The sequence below is a fragment of the Prenolepis imparis genome, unplaced genomic scaffold, assembly GCF_030444845.1.
Source record: "Prenolepis imparis isolate NDT839.2.m4 unplaced genomic scaffold, iyPreImpa1.0 SCAF_9, whole genome shotgun sequence".
Classification (NCBI taxonomy): domain Eukaryota; kingdom Metazoa; phylum Arthropoda; class Insecta; order Hymenoptera; family Formicidae; genus Prenolepis; species Prenolepis imparis.
This window is the reverse complement of record NW_028141167.1, coordinates 15,476,853-15,502,879: the sequence shown is the minus strand read 5'-3', so window position 1 is coordinate 15,502,879 and position 26,027 is coordinate 15,476,853. Positions and strand designations below refer to the sequence as shown.

The following is a 26,027-nucleotide window of genomic DNA, read 5'->3' as shown; positions in this document are numbered from 1 at the left end:
TCGCTAGCCATGGAGTGGCTACGGGAAATTGATGATATTCGTGGAAAGTCCAGCCGTTTTAAAGGGGAACTAAACGGACAATTAAAAAATCACATCACTGGCGTCACCGATACTATACGAGTACTGGTGAGCAAAGCCGAGGCAAGCGGGGATCCTGCTTTTTGGCGTGCCAGAAATTCAAGTCTGGCTAGAGACCTAACAGGAGCGAAAAAGGAAGAGGACAGATATAAGAAAGAGTTAGCGATAGCTAACAGCAAGATCAGAAAATTAGAACAAGATCTTGAAAAGCAAATATATGGCAAAACATCAAAGAGAAATGTAGAAGAGGAGAAAAAAGGTAAGATGAAGAAGAAGGTGGTCACTCCTCCATCCCGAGTAGAGACGAACCGCTCATCTGTGATAATAAACAGACCGAGCTTCGAGGAAACCAGTAATGAGACCGCCCATTAAAGGGGTCTCTGTTCCTATACCGGAGGCGAATATAGAATATGAGGATGAGGAAGCTCGAAAGCGTGAAATAAATAAGAAAATTGCAGCACTTGTGAAACAAAGAAAGGAAATAACAGAAATGGAAATCGAGAAAAAGAAGGCAACGAGTACGCCTCAAGAAACACCTTCTAATCCACCCAAGAAGGAAAAGAACATTAAAATTATAGAAAATGTTCAACTCGTGCCACCGAGGATCAAAAGGAATCCAAAAGAGAACGAACCTCGCAGTATCTCTGAGTGGACGACTGTAGAAAGAGGAAGGAGAAAGAGGAAAGTTAAAAATAAAAAGATCGGAAGTCAAGAACAACGACAGCGGAGCCAAGGGAGAAACCCATCTCGATCGGGATCTGGCCAAAGGAAGGAAGAGAACACTAGCCCGTGTAGAAGACCGCCCAGAAGAGCAGTCGTGGCGATCAAAGGGTTTGATGAAGGGTTCTCATATGCAGAGACGTTAAGAGGAGCACAGGAAAAAGCTCTCAGGGACTTAAACATCAAGAAGTCTAGAATCAGAAGAGCTGCAAACGGCGGACTATTAATAGAGATACCTAGTCCTAAGAATAATGATAAGGCGGATCTATTAGCGAGCAAGCTCAAAGAGATAATGTGTACACAGGCAGAAGTCACAAGGTCCGTCAAAAAAGGAGAAATCCGAATCTCTGGATTTGACGAGTCGGTGACTATCGATGATATATACGAGGCCGTGTCGACCATTGGCAACTGTCGCAATGAACAGATTAAAGTGGGCTCTATACGCAGAACACCCAACGGTAATGGAGCAATATGTCCGCTCGATGCGGCGATAAAAATCTCAAATATGAAAAAGTTCAGACTCGTGTAAACAACTGCGAGGGTTGAGTTATTGAATGCAAGACCAACACAATGTTTCAAATGTTGGCAGTTTGGTCACATTCGGAACCAGTGTAAATCTGAGGCAGACTATTCTAAGCTTTGCTTCAGATGTGGTAATTTTGGGCATCCAGTCAAGATATGCCAAGCCAGTGTGGCGATATGGGCCGGGTTTTTCGCGCATGCGCGGCCAGTACGCTTTCAGTAAAGTATCTATTTTCAAGAAAGAAGGTTATCGTTAGTCACTCGCGCGAATGTTTTCTTTTTTAATTTTTGAGAATCGATAAAAAGTTATATATATATACCTATATATATATAAAATTTTATATATAAGAATTTTTTCGATTTATGTATACATATATTTAACCCACCTTTACTGCTCGCTGTTGCTAGGCTCGTCAAAACTTTTGCGCCCATTTGGTAACTGTTGTGTGCCTCGAACAAGGCACTGGGGTTGCGCCGAATTAAGGATGAGGATCCTCGGGTCGACCAGGACTTCGTAGGAAGTTAGGAGGGTTACACTCTGTTCTCTTCTCTTTAAATACACTTCTATTGCGAATTAAATATGGTTTCACTTTATTTCTCGTCCTTTCTTTAATTATATATATATTCGCGTAACATTCGATGTTTGGCTAACGAGCGTTTATTAGTAATTCTTCTTAATGATTCAGATTTTTATTAGTGAGTCTCGTCCTGATGTTCCGGATTCTTATTAGCGACCACGTCTTGATGTTTAGGAATTGTATTCGAGACTGCCCTCGCGGGCGGGCTCTCCGTCTTATATTTTCTTTTGTTCTTTGATTTTCAACGGGCGAGGCCCTTGGAAACAAGTCCCCGATTGGTTAATAATATTCACGCGTTTTTGGTCTAAATGCAAGCGAAGCAGGTCGAAGTCCCTGGCCTTCGCTTGCAGCTCGCGATTTCCGTGCTTCGTGCGTATTTCGCTGCGTTAGCGTTTTCGTTCGACGAGCGTTTGGCGAGAGCGCTCGTTTATAAGTAAAAATGTTTTACAATATTCTTATTCCTAATAATTACTGGTTATAGTTCGGGCTATAACATAACTACATAATACGCCGTTGTTTCGGCCGCGCATGCGCGAAAAACCCGCCCCATATCGCCACACTGTGCCAAGCACCGGTAAGATGTCGGATATGTGCGGATCAAGGAAAGAACACGGACCATCGTGTTGGCATCAATCCTTCCTGTGAAATTAATAGAGGTGGAAAAAAGCCAGACCTCACTCGGGATAAACATAACAATGGTCAGCCAGAGCGGGGGACTGGCACTAACAAGGATGTAAATGACTCAAGTATTGCAATGTAACTTAAATCATTGCTGGGGAGCCCAAGACCTTATGCTCCAATACATGGCGGAACACAGCATAAAAATATGCGTAATCACAGAACCAGTACACATACCGGATTCACCATTCTGGTATGCTAGCCGAGACAAAAGAGCGGCAATATATTGGAAACCAGACCACGTCCCTAGGACATGCTCACTGGTTACTAAGGGTGATAGCTTTGTCGCAGTCAGATATGGAGACATTAATATAGTCGCATGCTATATTTCTCCCAATATATCAATCGAAGAATATCTTGAAGTGCTGGATGACCTGGGCGATACCGTTAAAAGACTAGATAAGAAAATGATGATATGTGGCGACTTTAATGCAAAGTCGGTTCACTTGGAGTCCTCTTATACAAATAGAAAGGGGAACTCGGTTGACGAGTGGGCAGCAGAATGTGATTTGAGGCTGGTTAATGTAGGAATGGAACCCACGTGTATAACCCATCGAGGATCCTCGGTGATAGATCTAACATGGGCCTCGGCTGATTTGGTCCGAGAGATACTACACTGGCGTGTGATAACTGATTTGGAAAATCTAACCGATCACCGCTACATACGATATCAGATCGGTGAAAACAGCATCCAAAGGAGAAGGAACGATAAGAGGGTGAACCCAAAATGGAATTTTGCGAAATTGGACGTCCCTAATGGCATTGAATTGGGCCTGCTCTGTTGGAGCGACGGGGGAAGAGGCCTCCACTGCGGAAGGCTATCAAGAATGGATTAGAAGGGTAATGCGTGAATCGTGTAATGCGGCTGCGCCAAAGAGTCGCCCTAGGAAACCAAAACAGCATATGTATTGGTGGAACGAGACCATAGCCAGACTTCGCTCAGAATGCCATAGTGCTCGTGGAATAGGAATAAGAACTGAAATCGTCCGGAAGAAACAAGAAGACGAGAGAGTGCGTATAGGCAAGCCAAGAAAGCCCTAAGAAGAGAATTCAATCGGGCCAAGACATCTGCATGGCGAGAGTTGGTGGAAATGGTAGATGCAGACCCTTGGGGTCTGCCCTACAGAGTCGTATTGAAACGGTTGCGTAGGGCATCACCTGGCTTAACTGAGATCATGGATGCTGGGACACTGAATAGCCTACTAGATTCTCTCTTTCCTTCGGGGAGGATCCTGGATCCGAACGAGGAATGGACTGGCTGGATATGGGAGTAAGAACGGACAATCGGATTTCGTGAAACCAAAGAGGCTATCAAAAATAGCGGAAGTAACAATGTGGCACCCGGTCTTGATGGGGTTAAAACAATTGCCTGGAAGAAGGCATCGGAAGAGTTTGTTGAAAAACTGACGCAATGCTTTAACACTTGTATGAGAGAAGGCAAATTCCCTACGGAGTGGAAAAAGACCAGATTAGTACTAATATCAAAAGGGTCCACTTTGGAAGCGACGATGCCAAAAGCTAGACCTATATGTCTTTTGGACGAGGTCTGCAAGGTGTTTGAACGCATAATAGCGGAGCGCCTTAAAGGGTGGATGAACGAGAACAACGAGGCCCAGCTGTCAAAAGTGCAGCATGGATTCAGGGATGAAAAATCCACTGTCGACGCTCTAATGCGCGTACAAGGAAAAGTGAGAATAACTGGCAGTCCATATTTCTATAGTCAAAGGGTTAAACCAATATGATATTAAGTGTTTATTACATGTATTAATATTTATATAAATATTTGTTATATAAGTTTATTCGAAGTCTGTAAGAATAAAAAAGTTTATTAATTATAGATAAGGTATTAAAATACAAGGAAATAATGGCGAAAACAATACAGTAAAAATATGTTAGCATCAGCATTCAAGTCGAATGATATATCAGACTGGCCGAACTGTAAAATATGTATATACAGGGTATTAAAAAAGTGGCGGATACGCTGTATAGGGGTGAATTCCTGAGGTTATTTGGAGACAATTTTTCCTCGGTGAAAATGTCGAGGCACCGATAATTTTCGAGTTATAAGTAATTGAAAATAAAGGGCTTTTCGTAAATTAAGTATTGTGGAATTAAAATATTAACAAAACTACATTCTTCAATTAATTTCAAGTCGACTTTAATTTAATAGAATTTTAATTTAAGGCTTAGTTACCCAGATACATGATGGCAAAAATTGGGAGCTTGCAAAAAATGATGACTTCTCTCGACATTTTCGTTGAGGAAAAATCGTCTCCAAATAACCTCAGGAATTCACCCCTATACAGCGTATCCGCCACTTTTTTAATACCCGATAGATATAGTATATTAAATTTAAAGCAATATTTCATATAAGCAGTGTGTAACGTCCTGCCATTTTCGCGAAACTTATTTTTGCGCGCTACAATTTTCCCTGCATCGATATTTAGAATTTAAGGATAATTAATGATTTTTCTCTTTGCATATGATTGTTTAGATTAAAATCAAGCATTTATATTATTAATTACTAACTATATTAAATCTAGGGTCTTCAGTTATCTAGTTCTAACTAGTCGCTACCAGGAACTAGCGACCCGACCAATCAAACGTCGTCCGAGACCCCTGAGCGTATACTTCAAACTATCCAGCCGCTATTATATGGAACTACCCCTTAGCAATAAAAATAAATATTTTATCATTTTATGTGTTACGTCCAGACTCAAGGAAGGAAGAGTCGAAAGGAAGGACGTAACTACTTAAATCGAACAACGCCAGGTAGTGCGTTTTGTTCGAGCCGAACGAACGTGTTTAGGACCCAAATAGGTCAACGACCGCGAGGGTCGCTCTTACGCTATTTAAAGGGCTTTCGCTCGATGGTCCCTTTTCGGCAAGAGAATTTAATTTCTTTTGCGCGGGATGGGACCTTAGTGCGATCTCTGGACGGAGGAAATGAGAGCGGGTTAATCAATTAAACGCGAGTTCATAATAAAATTAAGTTTTATTTATATAAATAAAAACGGTGAAGAGACGGATACATAAGTAACAATTAACTCGCGCGCGGGATTTAATCTATAAAAAGGTGTGTGTGTGTGTGTGTGTGTGTGTTTCGCGGGTGTTACATAAGTACGGAGGTCATCAATCGGGACATGAAGGGGGGAGAGTTTATTGTCTAAATATATTATGGTCCCGATTGGTTATTACAATAATTTTTCATTTTAATAATTAGGTAACAAATAATAATAATGTATACATGTGTGCGCGTGTGTGCGTATGTGTCATGGGAGTTCCCGAATCTGGATGGTGGAGGGAGGATAGGATCTTAATAAGACTTGCGCTGGGATGGCCAAGGGATATCTACGCTCAGGAACATACCAAGGGATAATCTCTTCAGGATTTACGTCGATTAGATGTTGACGCAGGGCCTCATGTTCTACTGGTCCCGGACTGATTGTAAAATCCTTCCGGGACTTCCCTTATCCCCGGGAATTGATTAATTAACCAAGCTCTGAATTGATCGTAGGTGAGCTCGGCGTGCGATTCTAGTTCTTCCGAACCGTCGTCGCTGAGATTTATCGTCTCAAAATCTTCCGGTAGTTCCCGGTTTTCGGAGGGCGTTGGGGAAGAGGGAGGTACCCCAAGGGTAATAATGGAGGGAACCGGGGACGGAGATCGAGGTGAATCTGGGCGTGCGGGAGAGAGGGGAGGTGGAGGAGAAAGGTTCCGCTGAGATTCGGCAGGTGATTCAGGTGAATCAGCGAGAAGGAAGGGAGGAGTTCGCTCCTGTTCGGTGGGTTCGAAGGGAGAGGGAGAGGGAATTCGCGGGGTTCCTGCGTATTCGGGGGATGAAATCGGAGAGTAATGAGGTGGGTCGCGGTTAGGTGTATTACAATTTTTTTTCTTTGGCGTAACTATTAATAGTGTTAATGTGTTCTCTAGTTAATATTTCGAATTTTTCGCGGAGTAATTTATGGTCGTCGGTTGTAGAAAATAAGTCCGCCGTAGCCTGAGCCAACTCTTGCCTTAGACGACGATTTCGGGACCGCTTTATGACCCGTTGGGAATGGCGCGTAGTCTCCACTAACAACAGCGATATATGAGAGCTGTTCTTCGAGAAAGAGTCCTTGAATTCAATATTTATTTAAGAAGTGAAATTTTAATATTTATTCCGAAGAAATTTGCATCTTTGCAATTTTGTTTAGGGTGAGGGAACTTTGCGAGGGCTCTCACTGCAGTTATGCAGGAAACCCGACGGATACAAGGGAAGGTCGCGGCTTGCGCTGCAGCTATACAGGAAACCGTGAAACCAGGGCTCGCGCTGCAATTATGCAGGAAGCCTTCAGCGGGGGAAGGAAGGGTTCAGGAATAATTAATACGAATTTCTTCGAATATTAGGTAACAGCTTTGAATAAAAGAAATTAATTTATTCAAGAACTCTTTTTAGTAGAGTGAGATTGTATATGCATATAAGGGGACTTACTACTTATGGCGTGCGTCGATAAAATGTTCGGTTCAAGATCGGCCCGTTGTAGGATCAGTGGGCCTCTAGGTCTGGCTGGTATATCCAATTGTTGTTATGCCGGAAGTTCACAGAGTTTCTCACTGAGTGTTCACGCTGATTTCACACTGAGAATTCGCACTGAGAATTCTTTCGCGCACTAAGTGTTGCGGTGAAAACGCAAGGAAACTGTGGATGTTCAACGAAGAACGATAAGTGACACTCCGCAGAGAAGTTCGCGTTTATATCCCGGTTTTTGATTCACGCCCTCCGTTCGGCCTTTTGACAAAATCCTGTGAATAGAAGTTCATAATCGTGTTTTTAATATTTTTACTTTCCCTTTCTATGGGGAGCGTTGTAAGGATCGACGAATCAAAAGTTTAGTGCAGGCGTCTGCGAATCGGAGCTCGCTTTCACAAAAACGGGGATGTCTCGAGATTTCGATATCGGCGGCGGTGTTTTGTTGTTAGTTTTTCCTATATCGCGATATTTGGCATTTGTTAGTGCCGCTTTTATCGGCGGGTTCTCGCTTTATTGCCCTCACGTGCGGCTTAGAGCTTGTTTGCTGAGAGGCGATGCGTGTGGCATCTTTTTAATCTTTATATTTTTCGCCGCTTTCTCGCGAGAATACCCGCAGGTGTGCTATCTTATTTTGCACACTTTCGTTTTCATTATTTGTTTTCCCCTAATCTTACTAGGGAAGGATTTGCTTTCGGCGTGTTCTCGCCGTCATTGTGTTTTCCCGATTTACAATGTTTGTCGGTTTTTCGCGAGAGTTTCCGCTGCGGTGCCGCTTCGCTCGGCACGTTTAATTTTATCAATTCGTTGTTCTAGTTTTCCCCTCAAAGGTGGGCTCGCTTTCGGCCCGCTCTCGCCGTCTTTGTGTTTTGCCGATGTGTGATTTTAACTTATTATTCGCGAGGGTGTCGGCAAGAATCCGCTTTCGGAATCTTTCCGCCCGATCTTTTTTTATTTACCGATTTTGTAATATTTATCGGTCGCTCACGATATCTGCAGCTGTCCGTTTCGCTGGGCACGTTTTCGTTTTATTATATACGTGCCGCTTAGATTATTATTATCTCTTTTCTTCCTTTTTTATTTACCTAACAACAAACTTCGCCTTGGTCGTGGGAAAGAAAAGAATCGTGGAGTCCGCCGGACGTAACACATGACTAACCCACATACATATGAATATTCAATATTAATTAAGCAATATAATAATACTATTTATGGAATCAGAAACATAATAACTTGTTGAACTTCACTTAACAATTTAATACTTACAGTAATAAGTTTTAGAAGTATTTTAATCACTGACAGAATTATTATGAAGAAGGTTCCATAAATCTTTATCTTGCGATGCATTGTAATGACAAACTTGCGACAAGCATTTGATAAATTACTAAAAAAAAGTGTTCAAACACTTAATATTTTAAGATTTCATCCGCAATTATATTTACGAAGCCTTATTTACAGTCATTAAATAATTTCAATAACGAACCCAAGATCATTCAGATTTATTGTGTAAATTATTAAATGAAGAGACTTATAAATGAGGCCCATGTAAATATAATTAAGGAGAATATTTTATTATAAGCATTAAAATAGAATTAAGTCAAACGAGAACAAGAAATTCTCGATATTACGTTTTGCAATCATGATTCTAAAATTTAGAAATAATTTGATCTTATCTTTTTCCATTAAAACTCAAGTTTTACTATAAATTATCAAACCTTAAGATTTCTAATTAAATAACATAAAATAAATTATATAAGAAATGATTCCAAAAACGTACAAATAAATATTTAGCGAACTGTAAGAAACTTTAACATCAATCTATGCGCGGATCCATCTAAAATCAACTCACAAATCAACAAGTAATTAAAAACCGAAAAACACTCTTTGATCATAAGCGACAATCTGCATCCGTTCGTTATCTCCCTCGCGCTATCGGATGCTAGCGTTCAAACCGCAAAAGAATTATATAAAATCAGACGCTTCTTGGAATCGTCGCTTCTCATCTCAAGCGCACCGCCGAACTTCGATATCCGGTCCAGATTATCTAACGCTCGTAAATTGATAGTTGACACCTAGAGCGTTCGCTCTTGCCGGTTATCGCATCGTGATCTCTTAGTACAATTTATTGCGACATATTCCAAAAAAACGTTTTTCTTAGAAATCCCCACCAAAAGGGAACTGCACACCACACTAAGATTTTTCTCGATTGGTGGGTATATAAACCCTTAATTCTTAGCTTCATTACGGCATATCACTATCGGCAATTTCACCGTAGCTCTACGGCACATCATTTCTGTAGCCCTACGATACTCTGTGTAAAGTCACGTTTGCCGTCAACAGCGTTGACATACCCGATTTGTTAGTCGCGCATAGAATTATAAAATAAAAGTTAAATAAAGAACTCTTGTGCATCAAAACTCGAGTACGTTGATTTTGCCAAAACATCTCGCGACCGAGGTCCTAGAAAAGGGAAGAAGGCGAACGAGCGATTCATTGCCTGAAGTTCACAGTCTATCACAAGGTAAGTACTTATAATTACCCAGATTATTTAACTTGCCGCTTCACACAAATTCTAATTCTAAGTTGCGCTAGACTGACAATTCTCTTTCAATCATTATTTTCTCTTAAAACAAATAAACAAAATCCACTGTTAAGCACCGCATGCAGCTAACAGTTTCCCATTGTCAGTCGAGATTTATTAAATCAGAATCCAATTACCTTCCCATATTTTATTCAAAGTATCAATATCAGAAATTAGTAATATTAACGTAGAAACAATACTCTTGGTATCACTCGGACGTCGTCCAATTCGCATTTTACCTCTAGCCGTTGGACGTACCTTTCGTAGGTCCACACGACTCTCTACCATTTCCTCAACTTCCCGTCGTTGTCGAGCATCCATCGCTAGTGCCCGATGACAAAGTTCCCATCAACGCCCTGAATAATTCCCCTCGTCAACGAGGCATCCTTCGTATTGCCCGAAGACATTCTCCGTACCCCTCGACCTTCCTTTTGAATTCGTAATTAAGATCAACTGAAAAGACGTATCGGATATTGATACTCAACCTTTTCAAAACCCCTTCATATTATCTCATGATAATCCTTATCTAAGTCATTATGAACCCTTCATTCTGACCAAGTAACCCCTTGTAGATGAGCAACCAGAGAAATGGAAAAGCACGTGGGAAAAGGAGGAATCATCGAGCCGGCTTGAAAACTCGCGAAACACGCGTTATATCGACTTTACGCTGGTTTAAGCGTAAAGCACATAAAAATAAGCCGCGTATCAAATCTTGCGAGATAGTATCATTTTCTCCAGATACATTGCGTCGCTTATAAACCTCTTCTTCTCAAATTAATACCCCAAGAAGCTTAACTAACGACTGCGACATAACGCCTGTAATAAACTTCCTCTCAGACTTAGCTTCGTATTCTCCCGAATTAATATTATTCTCTGAATTGTGTCAGAACATACGTTATTTAAAGGAAGGTCTCATAAAAAATAACTAGCAAGAAGAATTTCAACTTAACGATTTAATCTCTCAACTAAAAGCTCAACTCCCTGAGAATTCTTTAGAGATAGATGAGTACGATAATTATCTAAATTATTAATATATGTATGCTTAAATATATGTGCATTAAAAATTATATTCTCAACATTACCTCAACAAATTAATCCAAATGCTACCCGGATGTACTAATTCAGACGTCCAAGGATTAACAAACGACGATGCAAATTCAATTATAAACATAATTATCAGATTACTAACTGACGTACTAGAAGGAACTATCGACATCGATCAACTCATAGTCTGCTTAGATAATCTTCATATCCCTGGTGCTCAAATAAGCATCGAATTCGCAGACGATTAAATAAACTGCAAATTTATTCTATTAATTAACCTCTGAATTACTATCATCCAGATAAATAAACAACTTCAAGGCTTAATTTACAATACGATTTTACAATTAATAGTCAATTTGATGTGTGAATTTTTAAGTGGTAAGCTAACTACTAATAACTTTCGATCAAGTTATCACTATTTTAAACGACATCGAAGATATCGCTGGAAGATTCGACACTCCCAACTAGTAACTAATATCCCCACTCCTGTGACCTACAACATTCCCTAGATCCGTAACCTCGGTCCTAGCTCTTGGCGTCCCTGAGGTATAGCCGATGTAAGCAGGTTGTCTCACAAAAATAGAGAGCGCCCTTTTTCTCACTAGCCTAGGCATAGAGAGAGAAGAAAGGTCACAAGTGTGACCCAGATGTGACAAGTGTAAGAGCCGATCAGCCGAAACAGCGATGTTATAAACATACATGCGTAGGTGCGGATTAGCCCAATTGTAAGACAATAAGAGGAGGAATTTGGAAATCCGCAAATCACGCTGAGAGCCGGATGACAGCAAACCCGCGAGAGAGCCGTACAGAGTCCCGAGATCCCGCGAATTTCGAAGCACTCGAGCGAATAGTAAGAGCCAGACTTGATAAATTAAGAGTCACGTTAATTAGAACCTTTTAACTTGTAAAAGATCTACTGTTTCTTACTGTTACTTTTCTATCATTAATAAATCTATTATTTTATATATAAATATATAAATTATTATCAAGCGAAAGGTAGTGGTAGATTGGGTCAATCTGAAAAGAAAAGTCCTGTACCATTTTGCTAAATTCGCAATAATTATTGTGTTATTAATTAAAATATTTGAGCAAATGAGCGGGTGGAAAGCGCTAGATCGGAATCGGTAGGCATGTAAGATGACTTGTTTACGGCTCTTAGTAACAGAAGCAATTATTTGAACGAGAGGTGGAGTCATGCAGCGAGCAATGTTACTAAGAGACATAAACAAATAAGCTATTTCACATGCTTAGCAAAATGGTACAGGATTTTTCTTTTCAGTTTGATCCATCAGCTTTCGGTTGATCAGAGTAGATATACTAGGCGGGTTCTAACCCAGGGGCAATGGGGGGGGGGTGAGGGGCGAGGGGAACCCAGGGCGCGGGGGAATGACGTCACGCGGGGAAGGGGGAATGACGTCACGCGGGGAGGGGGAATGACGTCACGGGGGGAGGGGGAATGACGTCATGCGGGAGGCGTCCGCGATTTTGAAACCGAGTCCGCGAGGGGTCCGCGGGGAGACGGAAGCGTCTGCGATTTGGAACCGAGTCCACGAGGGGACCGCGGGGAGGGGGAAGCGTCTGCGATTTGGAGCCGGGTCCGCGAGGGGTCCGCGGGGAGGGGAAGCGTCTGCGATTTGGAGCCGGGTCCGCGAGGGGTCCGCGGGGAGGGGGAAGCGTCTGCGATTTGGAGCCGGGTCCGCGAGGGGTCCGCGGGGAGGGGGAGGCGTCCGCGAAAGACCGCATGAAGCTTTTTGGGTGAGGGGTCCGCACGGAGAGAGGAACGCGAAGGAGAGCGCGATAGCTGATGCAGCGAAGGAGAGCGCGAGAGGCGTACGCGAGAAAAGAGAAAGAATGCAAAGAGAGAGAAAGAGATATGAAGTGCATACGATAGGTAACGTGGGGCGTTCGCACTGCGAACTTTGCATGAGAGCGTAAAGAGAGGGAAGGAGATAACACAGCGACAAGATGACGCGAGGCGCAGCATCCGCGAGAGAAAAATGATGACGCGAGGCGTACGAGAGAGAATTTTCATACTTATATTTATTTTTAATTTTTAATTTTAATAATTTTTCTTTTAATAATTAATATTTTTTAATATATATAATTTAAAAGGGAACACGAGGAGAGGGTTTAATCCTAAAATAATTACACAAGGTTTAATAGTATTTTTTTTTTTAATGTAAAATATGTGTGTATTTTTACGTGTGTGTGTGTGTGTGTAAATTTAAAATATAAAATATAAATATAAAATATAAAATATTAATATAAAAGGTTATACAATATAAAAATGAATTAAAATAATATAAAAATAATATAAATATAAAAATATAAAAAGATAAAATATGAATATACAATATATGATATAAAATATAAAAGCTGCGAGCCCGCTGCGGTGATGGTGACGGACTGAGGCGGCAGATCCATGCATGGATGCAGCGGTGGATAGGTGGCAGATCCACGCCAGGATTCGGCGCTAGGCGAGGACCCGCCAGTATCAGAAAATGTTATTAAGTATTTATAATTAATAGATAATTTGATTTATATTTAATTTAATTTATAACTTACATGATAATCTCAGCCTTTTGACGTCAGATTTATCGGACGCGTAAATATTAGTCCACCCAATGGAACATCATCCAAAAAATGCCATGATGAAGCTTGCGCTTTTTTGGAGGACAATATAGGGGATATGTCATAAAACACCCATGCTTGCAAGAACAGGCATTCAATGTTTCCTTTTCACGATCTCGTAAAAACTGATGCAACGATTTTGCATTAGGGCTTCGTTGACCAATTTCACGATTTTTTAACAACTTCACTACCGAAGTTACTGGCTCAACTTTATATCTTAATACCTTTTCACGCTCCATTTCAACTTTTAAAGTGTTTCTGACAGATGAACAGACACCTCAGGGTTAAATAGTCTCTCATTAAAAAGAGTAGGAGATGTATGACATAAGAATTAGCTGGAATGTTAACATCATGCATCATCCAACTCATTATTTTTTCAACACAGAGTGAAAAGAGCTGACAATGCATTAGACTTATAGAACAAGAGAAAGAAATAATTAAACACAGATTAACAGTAAAATAAATTATTTGTCAGAAACATTATACAAAATATCATTTATAGCACAAGTTATCAATTCGCAATCTACAAGTGATTCGTTGTTAAACATATTATTATTGCATATAGTCTTTGTGGCATTGCTCACATCGCTGATATTATCTCGTTGTAAAACATTTACAAATTGTTTAAACTTTTCAGTAACAATATACATATTTTGACACAACCAGGAATACATATGATCAATACATTTATCGAAATCGAATAAATGTAATAAAGTTGTTGGCTTCATGTACAAAGTATTATCAGATGATGTAATTTTTATAATTTTTGAAGTAGACGTGTTAACCACTTTAAATGTCAGGTTACAAATCCATAGGGGAGTCTCAGTTAGTTGCTCAATGTCCTCTCGTTTCTGCATTAGTGATTTCCACATTTCAATGGGCAATATTATTTGATTGCCTCGATTATCACCGAGAGCCAATTCCACATATGATATAATTCCAACACTGATTCCAATTTTCAAATATTTATATGATGTCGGAGTTAAGGCATATCTTCTTCCAAGTATACGAGCAGCACAATGAGATGAAGCGCTATAAAAGTATATTTAAAATCATAATTTAAAAATCTTTATTTAAAAATCTTTATTTAACAAAAATTGTTTATTTAAAATCATTATTTAACAAAAGTATCAAAACTTACTTGCCACATTTTTTCTTTGAGATCTCTTGTACTCTCGGAACATAATAATTCATGCTGCTGCAGCCTTCGGCGCCGGCGGAGTACATTCTTAAAAGAACCTTTTCAATTGAGTGATCAACGTGATATTAAATTATTTTTAATATTTCAACTTTATATTGATGTAAAATGCTGATGTGATATTATTTTCAACCAATCAAAGCGCTGATGCATGACTGCTATAGTATCATCTTCAGGTGTGCAAAATCCAATATATTCAAAATTTCAAACGCGGATGAATCACAGTCATACGTGACAATTATCGGATTAGCAAAATGTACCAATTTCAAGCGCCAATATATGGCTGCTATGATATCATCCTCAGGTGTGCAAAATGCAAAATCTTAAATTTCAAGACCCTCATTAACCTGGCACCCCCACCATAAAAAATCGGGTTCGGCTATAGTGCATAATTAAGTGCTAATTTGTTGCTAATTAATTGCCCTAAGCGCGAATTTTTTGCTCCTACCGATTAGCAGGAAAACGTAATTAAAGATGGGGGTGCTAGCTTGCCATTAAGCTAGCACCCCCACTTCCGGAAAACACTTATAGCGAATCAAAAATAAAAAAACCAATACATCAGAATTAATTGCTAATTAATTGCTCAAAGATACTGCAAACAGATTTTGAAAATTTAGAATTTTTAATTATGAACCATTATGCAATATGACATACTATAAGAGTAAAGTACATTAACGCAATTAATTGCTGTAATAAATTTGGTCTCAAAATGTTTCTTTAATTAAGTGCTCTTAAGATATGCAGCGTCGAATTAATTGCTCTACATTTTACTTAGAAAAATCGACTCGAAAAGGTGGCGGTGCTAGCATGCCCTCAAGAGTAAAGTACATTAACGCAATTAATTGCTGTAATAAATTTGGTCTCAAAATGTTTCTTTAATTAAGTGCTCTTAAGATATGCAGCGTCGAATTAATTGCTCCACGTTTTACTTAGAAAAATCGACCCGAAAGAGTGGCGGTGCTAGCATGCCCTCAAGAGTAAAGTACATTAACGCAATTAATTGCTGCTATGATTTTGGTCTCTAAATGTTTATTTAATTAAGTGCTTTTAAGATATGCAGCGTCGAATTAATTGCTCTACATTTTACTTAGAAAAATCGACCCGAAAGAGTGGCGGTGCTAGCATGCCCTCAAGAGTAAAGTACATTAACGCAATTAATTGCTGTAATAAATTTGGTCTCAAAATGTTTCCCTAATTAATTGCTGTTAAGATATGCAGTATCGAATTAATTGCTCCACGTTTTACTTAGAAAAATCGACCCGAAAGAGTGGCGGTGCTAGCATGCCCTCAAGAGTAAAGTACATTAACGCAATTAATTGCTGCTATGATTTTGGTCTCTAAATGTTTATTTAATTAAGTGCTTTTAAGATATGCAGCGTCGAATTAATTGCTCTACATTTTACTTAGAAAAATCGACCCGAAAGAGTGGCGGTGCTAGCATGCCCTCAAGAGTAAAGTACATTAACGCAATTAATTGCTGTAATAAATTTGGTCTCAAAATGTTTCCCTAATTAATTGCTGTTAAGATATGCAGTATCGAATTAATTGCTCCACGTTTTACTTAGAAAAATCGACCCGAAAGAGTGGCGGTGCTAGCATGCCCTCAAGAGTAAAGTACATTAACGCAATTAATTGCTGTAATAAATTTGGTCTCAAAATGTTTCCCTAATTAATTGCTGTTAAGATATGCAGTATCGAATTAATTGCTCCACGTTTTACTTAGAAAAATCGACCCGAAAGAGTGGCGGTGCTAGCATGCCCTCAAGAGTAAAGTACATTAACGCAATTAATTGCTGCTATGATTTTGGTCTCTAAATGTTTATTTAATTAAGTGCTTTTAAGATATGCAGCGTCGAATTAATTGCTCTACATTTTACTTAGAAAAATCGACCCGAAAGAGTGGCGGTGCTAGCATGCCCTCAAGAGTAAAGTACATTAACGCAATTAATTGCTGTAATAAATTTGGTCTCAAAATGTTTCCCTAATTAATTGCTGTTAAGATATGCAGTATCGAATTAATTGCTCCACGTTTTACTTAGAAAAATCGACCCGAAAGAGTGGCGGTGCTAGCATGCCCTCAAGAGTAAAGTACATTAACGCAATTAATTGCTGCTATGATTTTGGTCTCTAAATGTTTATTTAATTAAGTGCTTTTAAGATATGCAGCGTCGAATTAATTGCTCTACATTTTACTTAGAAAAATCGACCCGAAAGAGTGGCGGTGCTAGCATGCCCTCAAGAGTAAAGTACATTAACGCAATTAATTGCTGTAATAAATTTGGTCTCAAAATGTTTCTTTAATTAAGTGCTCTTAAGATATGCAGCGTCGAATTAATTGCTCTACATTTTACTTAGAAAAATCGACTCGAAAAGGTGGCGGTGCTAGCATGCCCTCAAGAGTAAAGTACATTAACGCAATTAATTGCTGTAATAAATTTGGTCTCAAAATGTTTCTTTAATTAAGTGCTCTTAAGATATGCAGCGTCGAATTAATTGCTCCACGTTTTACTTAGAAAAATCGACCCGAAAGAGTGGCGGTGCTAGCATGCCCTCAAGAGTAAAGTACATTAACGCAATTAATTGCTGCTATGATTTTGGTCTCTAAATGTTTATTTAATTAAGTGCTTTTAAGATATGCAGCGTCGAATTAATTGCTCTACATTTTACTTAGAAAAATCGACCCGAAAGAGTGGCGGTGCTAGCATGCCCTCAAGAGTAAAGTACATTAACGCAATTAATTGCTGTAATAAATTTGGTCTCAAAATGTTTCCCTAATTAATTGCTGTTAAGATATGCAGTATCGAATTAATTGCTCCACGTTTTACTTAGAAAAATCGACCCGAAAGAGTGGCGGTGCTAGCATGCCCTCAAGAGTAAAGTACATTAACGCAATTAATTGCTGCTATGATTTTGGTCTCTAAATGTTTATTTAATTAAGTGCTTTTAAGATATGCAGCGTCGAATTAATTGCTCTACATTTTACTTAGAAAAATCGACCCGAAAGAGTGGCGGTGCTAGCATGCCCTCAAGAGTAAAGTACATTAACGCAATTAATTGCTGTAATAAATTTGGTCTCAAAATGTTTCCCTAATTAATTGCTGTTAAGATATGCAGTATCGAATTAATTGCTCCACGTTTTACTTAGAAAAATCGACCCGAAAGAGTGGCGGTGCTAGCATGCCCTCAAGAGTAAAGTACATTAACGCAATTAATTGCTGTAATAAATTTGGTCTCAAAATGTTTCCCTAATTAATTGCTGTTAAGATATGCAGTATCGAATTAATTGCTCCACGTTTTACTTAGAAAAATCGACCCGAAAGAGTGGCGGTGCTAGCATGCCCTCAAGAGTAAAGTACATTAACGCAATTAATTGCTGTAATAAATTTGGTCTCAAAATGTTTCCCTAATTAATTGCTGTTAAGATATGCAGTATCGAATTAATTGCTCCACGTTTTACTTAGAAAAATCGACCCGAAAGAGTGGCGGTGCTAGCATGCCCTCAAGAGTAAAGTACATTAACGCAATTAATTGCTGCTATGATTTTGGTCTCTAAATGTTTATTTAATTAAGTGCTTTTAAGATATGCAGCGTCGAATTAATTGCTCTACATTTTACTTAGAAAAATCGACCCGAAAGAGTGGCGGTGCTAGCATGCCCTCAAGAGTAAAGTACATTAACGCAATTAATTGCTGTAATAAATTTGGTCTCAAAATGTTTCCCTAATTAATTGCTGTTAAGATATGCAGTATCGAATTAATTGCTCCACGTTTTACTTAGAAAAATCGACCCGAAAGAGTGGCGGTGCTAGCATGCCCTCAAGAGTAAAGTACATTAACGCAATTAATTGCTGCTATGATTTTGGTCTCTAAATGTTTATTTAATTAAGTGCTTTTAAGATATGCAGCGTCGAATTAATTGCTCTACATTTTACTTAGAAAAATCGACCCGAAAGAGTGGCGGTGCTAGCATGCCCTCAAGAGTAAAGTACATTAACGCAATTAATTGCTGTAATAAATTTGGTCTCAAAATGTTTCCCTAATTAATTGCTGTTAAGATATGCAGTATCGAATTAATTGCTCCACGTTTTACTTAGAAAAATCGACCCGAAAGAGTGGCGGTGCTAGCATGCCCTCAAGAGTAAAGTACATTAACGCAATTAATTGCTGCTATGATTTTGGTCTCTAAATGTTTATTTAATTAAGTGCTTTTAAGATATGCAGCGTCGAATTAATTGCTCTACATTTTACTTAGAAAAATCGACCCGAAAGAGTGGCGGTGCTAGCATGCCCTCAAGAGTAAAGTACATTAACGCAATTAATTGCTGTAATAAATTTGGTCTCAAAATGTTTCCCTAATTAATTGCTGTTAAGATATGCAGTATCGAATTAATTGCTCCACGTTTTACTTAGAAAAATCGACCCGAAAGAGTGGCGGTGCTAGCATGCCCTCAAGAGTAAAGTACATTAACGCAATTAATTGCTGCTATGATTTTGGTCTCTAAATGTTTATTTAATTAAGTGCTCTTGAGATATGCAGTATCGAATTAATTGCTCCACGTTTTACTTAGAAAAATCGACCCGAAAGAGTGGCGGTGCTAGCATGCCCTCAAGAGTAAAGTACATTAACGCAATTAATTGCTGCTATGATTTTGGTCTCTAAATGTTTATTTAATTAAGTGCTCTTAAGATATGCAGTATCGAATTAATTGCTCCACGTTTTACTTAGAAAAATCGATCCGAAAGAGTGGCGGTGCTAGCATGCCCTCAAGAGTAAAGTACATTAACGCAATTAATTGCTGTAATAAATTTGGTCTCAAAATGTTTCCCTAATTAATTGCTGTTAAGATATGCAGTATCGAATTAATTGCTCCACGTTTTACTTAGAAAAATCGACCCGAAAGAGTGGCGGTGCTAGCATGCCCTCAAGAGTAAAGTACATTAACGCAATTAATTGCTGCTATGATTTTGGTCTCTAAATGTTTGTTTAATTAATTGTCCTTAAGATATGCAGCGTCGAATTAATTGCTCCACGTTTTACTTAGAAAAATCGACTTGAACAAGTATAGAATAGAATATCGAATTTATTGCCCAGTCATTTAGCAATACTATTTAAATTAAATAAATGTAACTTAAAATAGAACAGCATAAGTTTGCTAGATATTTTTTGCATTTGAATGCAAATTCGTTAATTTTGCTTTAATATATGTTGTAATATGCAAATTATATAATATACTATTATATTGTATAATATATAGTATATTCTATAGAGTACATATAATGTACATATAGTGTATTATATAATATATTACTAATATGGTATTTTTGTCAACAATTAAAATGCGACATGAGCTTATTGATTTTTTTTTATAAAATATTACTTTATAGTCATTGTTTTATAATACAAAAGTATTATAAAAATAAATTTTATTTAAATTTTATTTAATCATTGCGTTTTTAAATTATCACATACAGCGACAGCCATATGTGAAAGTGTTTAACAAAAATAAGAGGATCAGGACGTGAAGATGGCTAATCTCTATCACTTTTTATTCACCACTGGAATATTAAAGAGAAAGAAAGAGTATGCTCTATTTTCACGCTATATTTTTACTTTTCACATTTGGTATAGGATGTGAACCTTTGTCTTCTCAGTTTCACGCACACTTGCTCACGTCTTGTCTCGTGTGTCGTGCGCGCGGCTTTGGCTTGTAGATCAAAAGACGCGCCGTGGATGCCGCGAATAAAAAAAAGCGCGACAAGTCAAAGCAATTACTAATAAATTGGTTCCTACCAGTCTTTCGCGATATTTCGAGCAGTAATCATCTGTGGAAAGCGTTTTTGGAACAGAAATTCTTCGCTCTCGTGTACGCGTTATTAATACGTTGTGCAATTTTCTTCATCACTTCTTTGTGATTTCTGTTGTGCTTCAAGATGCGTGTCGGAAGACCAGTGAAAATAGATATTGAATTATTAACGCAAAAAGTTTTGGAATACAAAGATAGGATTATAACAACGAAGGGTACTATTATTTCGAAGTGCGATTCTGTTTGGATTACAATCGCAAAGGAATTGGATTATATCACTACACCCGCTTCATTATATACATATGTGACATGCAATAAATGCGGCCTAAGGGATAAATTAATTCCTCCTGCGATACTTCCGCCTGTGATTCAAAATGTAGAGGAAACATATTCAAACGCCGTAGATTCATCAGCCGATACTACAAAATCACTCGACGTCAGCAATGCAGACGATGCACGTACATTCACAATTACAATACCCAAAGAAGAATTTATGTCATTGATTATGCGTAAAATTTATCGGCGAAGAGATAAAGGTAAGCCAGAATCTATACGTGAATATACAATATTACAATCTGGAATGTGGCAACATGTATTTAATGAAAAAATTTGGGCAGCTACTAAAATAACTTGTGGTTTTAATTTCAAAAATCATAAATTATTGCTAAATGGGGAATATGGATATGCAAATGGTACATGCAAATGTGGTGCTATAATTAAATGCGATATAAATAATTCTATTGCAAATGATCTGACAACAAAAATTGTTTGTACTTTTATTGAAGGTAAAGGTCGTTGTGGAAAACGATATCTTAGACGTCCTATTAGAGATAAAATCGCGGAAAAATTGAAAAAAACTACGGCAATGGTCTATCGTACAGAATTAGCTGAAGATTTAATGAGTACAAGCGATACCGCGGAACCTCCACATTTATTTAGCACAAATGTTTTAAGAGTCGCAAAAAAAAAAATTATAGAAGAAGATTATCTGGATAAAGATCCCCTGAAAGCATTATTATTAATGCAGTTGGGATCTTTACGAGATATTATACATAATATTGGCTTAAATCCATTTTTTATACATTATTGGTCTAATTATCAAATAAATGTGTATAGATCATATGCAATGTCTGAGCCAGCTTGTATTTATATTGATGCAACTGGTAGTTTAATAAAAAAAATTAAGAGATTTGATCGATCTAAATCGAAACATATATTTCTTTATAATGCTGTAATTAATTGTGAAAGGAGTAAAGGTCTTTTTCCAGTATGTCAAATGTTGTCGGAGAGTCACAATACTAATGCGATTCAATTTTGGCTATCAGAGTGGATTCGTTTAGGTGCACCTCATCCACGAGAAGTCGTATGCGATTTTTCAAGGGCACTTTTGACAGCAGCTATTCGTTCTTTTGCAGGAAATTTAACTCTAGAAAGCTATTCTGATGCATGCAAGGATGACCAATTGCCAATGTGTTACATACGGATTGATGTAGCGCATTTTATAAAAAAATATAGCAACTTTTTAAAAATTTCACGGCCAAGAATAAAAAAATTTTATTTATCTTTGTTAGGACAATTGATTCTATGTCGTAATATAGAAATAGCTCAAGAAATTTTAACTTCTCTTTTAGTAATTTCTAGGAGTGAAACTGAAGGCTATACCCAACAAAATAAACCAACTATGTGCGAAGAATACAAAATGAAAGTAAAACGTTTCATGTCAGCTGATGAAGAAACACAGTTTTTAGAAACAGAAGATTCGAATGCTGACGATAATGACGATAATGAGGATCATGAGGATGCAACAAACGGATGGTACCACTGGGCAAAATCTATAGATGAGAAAGTACAAATGAAAATTACTGATACGGGTGATCGAGAAAATGCACATTACATGCCTGCGTTTGCTGATAAATTAATAGCAGACACAAAATATTTGCCTTTATGGTCCTGCATATGTCGTGATAAATTTGGATTTGGAAGGATACCAGCAAGCAGTGCATCTGTTGAAGGAGATTTTCATATAATAAAAAATATATTTTTTAAAAGTGAACAAACGCCGATGCGCGCAGATTTATTTGTAACAAAACATGTTAAGATTCTTAGCGGTCGTGTAAAACTAATAAATGCAATGTTTCAGGACAAAGATATAGAAATAGGAGAGATAACGGAAAAAATTGTAGAAGAATCCCCGACAATTATATCGGAACAATTTCCAGAGACTGATAATATCAATATGGAAATTAATGTTGAATGTCCTGTGTGTGCTAATGGAGACGAACCTACTGGTGCGCATGTATGTTGTATCTGCCACAAAAACGTTCATGCTATTGATGCTTGTTCTACGCCAGTTGGAGAAGAAGGATATGGACAGAAACGCATTTGCAAAAAATGTGAAACAGTTGGTAATGCAAATGAAATATTAGCAGCAAGAGAAATAGAAGATTGGAGAGGACTTGCAGCTAAAACAACTAAAACATCGTCCAGAGGCAGATACCTTCAACGAGGCAATCCGGAACAAGATTTTTTATTAGAAAAGCTTCAAAAAATACCAATTATAAAAAATGGTGGTAACTTATCGGTAAAAGCTGTAAAAATAGGAAATGAAAAATATTCTTTTACTAATACCTGTGCATTTGATAGCATATTGCAGCTTTTTATTTCAGCTTATTTTGATAAAAAATATATTAAAGATTTAATACATAAAGAAAGCAGCAATATGTTTTTTAAACTTGTACTTGATATAGTAACGCATGGAATTAAAAAATCTTCTTACAGACTTCGTGCGCTAATATTGCGCGAAATTTTTAAAAGTTCAAATTTGCATAATGACTGTATATTGATTAATTGTGAAGTTACAGTTGCTTTTTTGTGCAGAGAATTATTTAAAAACTATCCATCATTTAAAGAAATATCGAGGTGCAGTTGCGGTTGTCCTACCAGAGAGAAAATATTACCATTGGTTCAAGTTGAACTTGGATTATTGCAACGAAGAGAATTTAATCGCATAGAAAGTGAAATAACTATTCAAGGAACACGACCTTGCTGTCAAAAAGATTGTAATGGCTTTGAAACAACAACTATTTTTTATATAGGTATATATTAAATTTATATTTTTTTTCTATTCTATTTATTATATATTTTCTCATTTCTAGTTTTATTAATTATATGTAATTTAATTTACAGGACAATTTATCGTTTTTGAATTATATTCAGAAATTACAGATGAACAGCGAATTCCACTGGAAGAACTTCCAACAGAATTAAATTTATCCTTTTTGGAACAGTCATATTCCTTAATCGGTACAGTCGATTTCAAATCACCAGTGATACAAACTAGACAATCTACAGATTCTGATATAGGACATTACACAGCAATATGTTATCGAAAAAATAACAAGTGGGTAAGATACGACGACTGCAAAGATGCAGAAAAAGTTTTAGATAATCATTATAACGCATGTCCGCATATTGTTATATACTGTAAGTAATTACACACATAAAGATATAATTTATAATTTTTGCAAATATTAATACATGTACAAATAACATTTTTAAAAGTATTATTTTTAATATTAAATTATTTAAACGCTATTATAATTGTTAATTCATTTAATAGACAAAAGAAATGCGTTCGCGGATAGCCTTGAGCGAGCGTGAACTGCAATTGTAATAAAAAAATATGCGTTCGCGGATAGCCTTGAGCGAGCGTGAACTGCAATTGTAATAAAATATGCGTTCGCGGATAGCCTTGAGCGAGCGTGAACTGCAATTGTAATAAAATATGCGTTCGCGGATAGCCTTGAGCGAGCGTGAACTGCAATTGTGATAAATTATTTGAACGCTAGTAATAATTGTTAATGCATTTAATAGATAGAATAAAACAACATGCGTTCTCATAACTTCGAGTGAGCTTTGAGTGAACTGAAACTATTATTTCTAATGTATGCATAATATATTCTTAACAATAACAATATGCGGATAATGTATTTGTAGTATCATTAAAAAGAGATATTTAAAGTAACTCATATTAAACTCATTAAAAATACTCATATATATTGTTATAACATATTGTAATACACGTCTTGTATTATGTTTATTTATTATAAAAATATTAAATATATGTATATATAATATATTTTTTAAATTTATTTTATATAAACTACCATGTCCTTAATATTATGTATTGTAATTAATATAATAAATATAGAAAATATATAATTTTATATAAATTAAATTTATTCACATTTTCTTTTTCCTATCTTCATTTCCTTTCTATTTTTGACATAACTAGAAAAGATAAAATTTCATTTGACATAACTAGAAAAGATAAAATTTCATTAAAAAATTTATGTAGAATCAATATAGATCAAAATTTAATAGATCATTGTGGAAAATTAATAATAATATTAGTACATTTACTACACACCAAATACAATTATTAAGATTTTACTATTCAAATTTTACTTTGTCAATCTTTATAAATCACTACTTTCCTGTCTCATCTGATATATATTTAAAAATATTTCCATAAAACTATCTACCTATATTTTTAATTTAACATTAATCATACAAAATTGTAGAATGAAATTATATGTTAAGTTACGTCTATGATCGTAATTAAATTATCATAAATTTCTGTTAGTTTAGCTTACATTATAGTTAATGTAAAAAATAATATTGAATAATATATGCTTTAGCAAATCAACAAAAATATTCAATCTTCTGAAAAATATTTAACTATGCCTAATTGTGCAAACATGCCGCGCAGCGCCCAATTGTCGAAATTCCTTTTTCGCCCATGCGCATAAGAGCGCCTTCTGAGCTGAGTAGTGACATTTCGAATTACTGTCTTTCCTTTTCTTACACACAGATAGATAGAGTGGCGCTATCATAGACATATTAATATAGACTGCTCATGAAGCAGTGGAATCGGGAATGGGGGCGTCCTCCTCTAAGGGAAAAGGATGGCACGAACAGTCCTGGCTTGCTGTCTTCTTCTAATGGACGTAATCTGCGCACCAGTATGCGCAGTATACCATTAGAAGAAGACAGCAAGCCAGGACTGTTCGTGCTGTCTTTTTCCCTCAGGAGGACATTCCCCACCACCTTTTGAGCAGTCTATATTAATATGTTTATGGACGCTATATATTACGTCATCTTATTAGGCGTTCAGCAGAGTAGGTTCTCAAACGTGATTGGTTCTTACTTTTAGAACCAACGAATCAACTTACAGTGTTGATAAAACGACAACTCAGTAATTGTTCTGCTGAACGCGGCCATTGTGTCGCAATTCTGCGTTTCATTGACGTCCTTGTAAAGGCACAGTGGCCATTTGTGTGAGAAGGGCTAATTCGTTTTACGTATAAAATGGCATTCCAAAATAAAGGTAAGTTATAGAATATTTTCTACAATTACGATTGATACTACAAAATATACAAATATATATTTTATTATAAACGCAAGAATTACTTTCCTTTGTCCAATAAGTTGTGAAACTAGTTCTTAGTTATTAGTTATTAGTAAGGGCCGATTGTTCTTCTTAGTAAATTTTACGCAACAGATAGTATATATTCGTCTTTTTTTAGACGAAGATATGCTATCTATCGAGTAAAATTTGTCAAGAAGAACAACCGACTAAGTTTTGTAATATCATTCATACCACTGCGTTGATACCACTGCTT

The 26,027-nt window shown here is 37.1% G+C and overlaps 1 protein-coding gene across 1 annotated transcript; it reads left to right on the top strand.

Annotated features, from left to right (window-relative positions):
• The first annotated feature begins 2,701 nt into the window (after positions 1-2,701).
• LOC145941085 (uncharacterized) lies at positions 2,702-3,412 on the top strand. The gene has a single exon (XM_083046897.1). It carries the CDS (start codon positions 2,702-2,704, stop codon positions 3,410-3,412), a length of 711 nt encoding a protein of 236 aa, XP_082903023.1.
• Positions 3,413-26,027: the final 22,615 nt, after the last annotated feature.